General features: G+C 33.0%; 1 protein-coding gene across 1 annotated transcript; it reads right to left on the bottom strand.

The window, feature by feature from the left end:
- Nucleotides 1-1,202: 1,202 nt before the first annotated feature.
- Nucleotides 1,203-5,252, bottom strand: LOC111084154 (the record flags this gene model as incomplete). The annotated part of the gene is made up of 3 exons (XM_022380937.1): nucleotides 1,203-1,475; nucleotides 4,506-4,601; nucleotides 5,129-5,252. Coding segments are annotated over 3 exons (420 nt in total), but the record flags the coding sequence as incomplete, so codon positions are not given.
- Between the last annotated feature and the right edge of the window lie 1,259 nt (nucleotides 5,253-6,511).

A 6,511-nucleotide genomic window follows, 5' to 3' on the forward strand; every position in this document is an offset into this window, starting at 1 on the left:
AAACCAAACTAACTACTGAGTTTTGTTTATATATGACTAGTAGAAACCAAACTAACTACTGAGTTTTGTTTATATATGACTAGTAGAAACCAAACTAACTACTGAGTTTTGTTTATATGACTAGTAGAAACCAAACTAACTACTGAGTTTTGTTTATGTATGACTAGTAGAAACCAAACTAACTACTGAGTTTTGTTTATCTGACTTGTAGAAACCAAACTAACTACTGAGTTTTGTTTATATGACTAGTAGAAACCAAACTAACTACTGAGTTTTGTTTTATGGAGGTCCCTCTTGATTATAAATTAGAAGCGAAATGTGAAAACAACATTTTAAACCTATTTTCTATCTGTCACACGTTACTGCCCAGGATGCCTTTCATTTAATAGTGGGATTAATCACTTGGGTCGGACGTGATGGTAGACAAAAAAAAATCCCATTTCTATGCAGTAAAAACGTGTAAAGTTGCTGGCGACAAACTGAAACCATGTAGTATGTATAGTAACCTAGAAATTCGGGATAATTACGTAACAAACTCGTAGTTGTTGGTAACCGTAGCAACTTATGGCATAACAAACTCGTAGTTTATGGGATTGTTGGTAACCATAGCAACTTCTGCCATAACAAACTCGTAGTTTATAGGATTGTTGGTAACTCTAGCAACTTCTGGCATAACAAACTCGTAGTTTATAGGATTGTTGGTAACCCTAGCAACTTCTGGCATAACAAACTCGTAGTTTATAGGATTGTTGGTAACCCTAGCAACTTATGTCAGTAGAAAAATTGAAATGATATTTTTAGACGTCTCTAATTCAAAATACCCAGTGGACTCATTACGAACAATGTTGATTTTACCATTAATATTAGGCTTATTGGTTTCATTATTTCGGCATCTTTAGGCGTTAGACACTTTTATATAAAAATACAAGTTGATTTCAGAACAAGATTTAATATACATACAGCTTTTATCGAATTTGATATATTTTTTTTTACCAAAAAAATAACATACTTTTATAGATGGCGTCTTGTGTGATGAAGAACTTATTTCTGAATCTCGATAATATATACTCTTATTTTTGTCTTTATAAGACAGGTTATTTGTACATGACTTTCTCCACATTCTATAGTTATGGTTTAATTTTTTAAAATATCCAAGTTTTTATTTGTTTTGATGACTTTACACAAGGTATCCTTTGTACTTACTAATTTTCTTAGCGAAACATTTTGAAAAGCATATATAAACTCACCGTATTCAAAAATACGTATAAATAATACTTAAAATAATGGATTAGAAACAATACGAACGTTATGGACTTTGAAATGAATATCATGTTCTATTTCTCCTTTCCTGCTGCTGCCCTCTGACGACAACGATGTTATGACGAGGTCACTCTTCACCAAACAATCATCTCGACTTAAAAACTTCCCAGCTTGTTTAACCCGTATTACACATATTTTAAGTGAATGGAAATTATCTACAATAAAAAACAAGTAAAAAGAAAAAATATATATTTTATCAGTCGATCCACGAAGAAAATTGTATTCAAAATATGTTTTTACATTAGGCCTAACTATTCTGTCGTGGGAAGATATGTGAAAAAAGTAACTTCATCCCAACTTCCTTAAAACGTACCATTATTTTAAGTGAGTGAAAATAATCTGCAATAAAACAAAACACGTAAAAAGTGTGTACTTTCTTAGGCGATCTGTCAAAGTAATATTTAAAATATCTTTTCCCGTTAGTCCTAACTATTAAACTGTGTTAAGAAGTAAGATTACTAGGTTCACAGTATATCTGTTTCATAATGGAAAGAAGCTACAGTTTAGATTCAAATAGAAAACACAATAAACAGAAAACCCGCTCGCAGTAAACGGGACATCGGTTGCTAAATTGTTGCCGTCACGTCTTGACCGTCTTGTATGTACAAGAATACCGAAATCTAGTAAACTCCCGAGTCTTCATGAACGTTCTAGAAGCGCATGACGTGTTACTAGCGTCACGTGACCTCCGCTGTCGTAACACTATAATACTATTTTGTTTGGTTTGATAGTTATTGATGTCCTGGTCAACACTCTTTCAATTCGAAATCATACAGTGTCGGTTATAACTTGTCGTGTTCCCATGTAATTGAACTGCGGACAGAGAGACATATTGTTGAGTCGAGCACGTGAGGCGTTCATTGTGAATTATAGCGTTTGTTATAGCGCGACTGTAGAAATTAAGTGTATTGCAAAGTTGTATTCAGAAAGAATAAATCAGTTTTATTTAAGAAAGGACTTGTATCGGTAAAGTGTCTTCGGAAAGAATTTTTACGGAAAATTAACTAACGAACGGAGGTGTAACAACATGTTATCACGCCTTATAAAATAATTTATATAATAAGGTATCTTGTTTAAAATATCTTATTTACAAACCAGTTACTCAACACAACAGTAACTATGGAAAAAGAACAGAAGAAAAATCTATAATAATAATCATCCAGCTTCATTATTGTCCCTATTCATCATCAGCTATCTTTGCATTTTTAAGTACTGCGCAGACACTTGGCACAAACTACATAATCAGACCATTACTAAGTTTAGAGTAAAACATACCTACAAATAAAGGAACCTCTTCTAATTACAAATGTTATAAAACTACAGCAACTTTACTCAAAGATGTCGATCAGAATGATAACGTGCTGGCTGCCGTAGTAGACTTGGACTCTGAGTAGAAAATGTTAACTCAGTAGAGAAACAGAAGGAGATCAGATATACATGTGTTAACCAACATGAAACTAAAAAAAATGCTTGTTTTCTGATGTCACTGGTTAAGTCTGGTTAAGTTACAAAAAAAAAAACAGTCAGCCATAATAAACCAGATAAAAGTAGTTAATAACATTTGTGTTTCAAATGATTAGAAACAGTCAGCCATAATAAACCAGATAAAAAGTAGATTTGAATTCGGAGGCAATTAGTTTTGTAAGCTAGCGAATTACAGAACAAACGTGGAAGAAATCTCTAAATAGCCCTCGACAACTACTTTCTCTGTACCCTAATCAACAAGAAACAGATTGTCGAGTTTCATAATTTTTAAACATTATTATACGACCCTTACAATATGAGATAACCCAGGATAACATCGAGATAATCTCTGAGTAACTGTAAAAACTAAGGATAACAGCGAGATAACCAAGAATAACAAGGAGATAACCACTGATTAACTTTGAAAACGAAGGATAACAGCGAGATAACCAAGGATAACAAGGAAATAACCACTGTTTAACTGTGAACACTAAGGATAACAGCGAGATAACCAAGGTTAACAAGGAGATAACCACTGATTAACTGTAAAAACGAAGGATAACAGCGAGATAACCAAGGCGATAACCACTGATTAACTGTAAAAACGAAAAATAACAGCAAGATAACCAAGAATAACAGTGAGATAACCAAGGATAACTAAGAGATAACCAAGGATAACAGCGAGATAACCAAGGATAACAAGGAAATAACCACTGATTAACTGTAAAAACTAAGGATAACAGTGAGATAACCAAGGATAACAAGGAGATAACCACTGATTAACTGTAAAAACGAAGGATAACAGCGAGATAACCAAGGATAACAAGGAGATAACCACTGTTTAACTGTGAAAACTAAAGATAGCCGTGAGGCAGCCAAATTAATTATTAGGTGGTATGTAAAATTGTAAATTTTTCTGTTGATAAAATGAGATGATGCTTGGTCAGAATCCCATAGGAAATAGGTGAATCCCACATGTTTCCGGCATATCTGTTACTAACATACGATAATATGTGAGACTCCTTTCCTTAGCAATTACCATTTTAAGCGGTTTACAAAATAAACTTAAAAAGCACCCTAGGTTCAAAATGTGTAGAGCGTTTTTACGACGAGAGCTGCGAACGTAGAATCTTCGGATTTACAGTCTGAGCAACTAGGCCACGTTTTGAATGAGAATAAGTGTTTTACAGTACTTTTAATATGAAGACTAAATAAGAATGTTCTGGAGAAAGTTCAAACTAGCCCCAAGAAATAGAAATAAAAGAAACGAACTATTAAACGTTTCTGAGTTCGAACTGGTTAGCGTGTCGGGCTTGTAAATCTGGGCTTCGCAATCTGTTACCGAAAAAAACAAAAAAAAACATGAATGCCGGTCAGTTTCTTACTGTTTGATTAGAGTAACCCAGGTGATGGCGGCGGGTGTTGTTGACTAGTTAATTTCCTTCTAGTCTATCACTTCAAATTAGGGCCGCCTAACGCAGGTAGCCCTAATTTAGCGTTGAGCGATATTCAGCAAACAAGCCTTCCCCAGTGGCTCGGTGGTAAGTCTCGAAGCTTGTAACGCTAAAAATCGGATTTCGCTGTGGTGGACACAACACAGATAGCTTGCTGTGTAGCTTTGAGCTTAACAACAAAGAAATCAAGAAACAAACACGTGTTTATAAACGATAATCATTATCTAAATGAAAGAACGAAGCTTCTGACAACAAGAAGAACACAACCTTGTAGATGTGGAACGGAAACTTTATCTTCTAAGTCTGATGAATTCATTCTTGTTGATTGATCGCCTTCTCTTTCTCGAGCTGATGCTACCAGTTCTGTAAAAAAAGAAATATGATTTCATAAAACTTTGTTAATTAAGGATGGGAATTCAGGCTACTAATGAACTCGTTCTCCATCTTTCATTATCTTCCACACATCTAAACATTTCTACAAATTATTGTGTTTCGGAGCTTTAGAATAGAGATAATTCTTCAGTAAAAATAGAAATTAATCATCTCCCACTTAGTTTTTACAGACAGTAATTAAAAATGTATATTTTCACTAATCCGTGGAAGAGAATAAACGTTACTTAATTCCACCATGTAAAATGTATGAAACTACTTCTATATAAATAACACTACATTAAACAGAAACTACTTCTATATAAATAACACTACATTAAACAGAAACTACTTCTATATAAATAACACTACATTAAACAGAAACTACTTCTATATAAATAACACTACATAACACCCTTCTTAAACAGAAAAATACACAAGTAACATTTAGGCGAAACGTCTTAACAATACTAGTAGTGTCTTTATAAATCCATATAAACACGAGCCAACTCTAAACTCACCTATTATCGAAGATGGAGAAGTGACTGTGAAACGATCAGAATTACTGTTGTATGCCTTCACAATCCGAGCTGAGAATTCAGCTAAGCTTTGAATAAGATCTACAGTCTTTTCGTTCAGCAGATTCTGCAAGTAAATATACGTTATTAAAAATCTATCACTATGATACAACACGGTCTCTAGCTCTCTGTTTAAACACATATAAGTTGATGATATTTATAACCTAAACATGCGATATATATATATCTGTTTCAAACATATAACTACTACGTCAAGTATATTCCATAAGTTGGTGATATTTATAACCTAAACATGTGATATCTCTCTGTTTAAACACATATAACTACTACGTGAAGTATATTCCATAAGTTGGTGATATTTATAACCTAAACATGTGACATCTCTCTGTTTAAACACATATAACTACTACGTGAAGTATATTCCATAAGTTGCTGATATTTATTACATAAACATGCGATATCTCTCTGTTTAAACACATATAACTACTAAGTGAAGTTATATTCCATAAGTTGGTGATATTTATAACCTAAACATGTGACATCTCTCTGTTTAAACACATATAACTACTACGTGAAGTATATTCCATAAGTTGGTGATATTTATTACCTAAACATGTGATATCTCTCTGTTTAAACGACATATAACTACTACGTGAGGTATATTCCATAAGTTGGTGATATTTATAACCTAAACATGTGATATCTCTCTGTTTAAACACATATAACTACTACGTGAAGTATATTCCATAAGTTGGTGATATTTATAACCTAAAAATGTGATATCTCTCTGTTTAAACACATATAACTACTAATGGAAGTGTATGATAGTAAGTGGTTATATACTTAATCTAAAAATGTGAAATGTATATAATTAAACATATACTACAACTACTAGACGGTCTAGGGACGTTCTGTTTAAATCATGCCATCTATATACTCAATAGATGGTCTAATGACGTTCTGTTTAAATCATATAATCTATATACTCAATAGACGGTCTAATGACGTTCTGTTTAAATCATGTCATCTATATACTCAATAGACGGTCTAGTGACGTTCTGTTTAAATCATATAATCTATATACTCACTAGATGGTCTAATGACGCTCTGTTTAAATCATATAATCTATACACTCAATAGACGATCTAGTGACGTTCTGTTTAAATCATGTCATCTATGTACTCACTAGATGGTCTAGTGAAGTTCTGTTTAAATCATATAATCTATATACTCACTAGATGGTCTAATGACGTTCTGTTTAAATCATGTCATCTATATACTCACTAGATGGTCTAGTGATTTTCTGTTTAAATCATGTCATCTATATACTCACTAGATGGTCTAATGACGTTCTGTTTAAATCAC

Source organism: Limulus polyphemus, unplaced genomic scaffold, assembly GCF_000517525.1.
Source record: "Limulus polyphemus unplaced genomic scaffold, Limulus_polyphemus-2.1.2 Scaffold14145, whole genome shotgun sequence".
Lineage (NCBI taxonomy): Eukaryota > Metazoa > Arthropoda > Merostomata > Xiphosura > Limulidae > Limulus > Limulus polyphemus.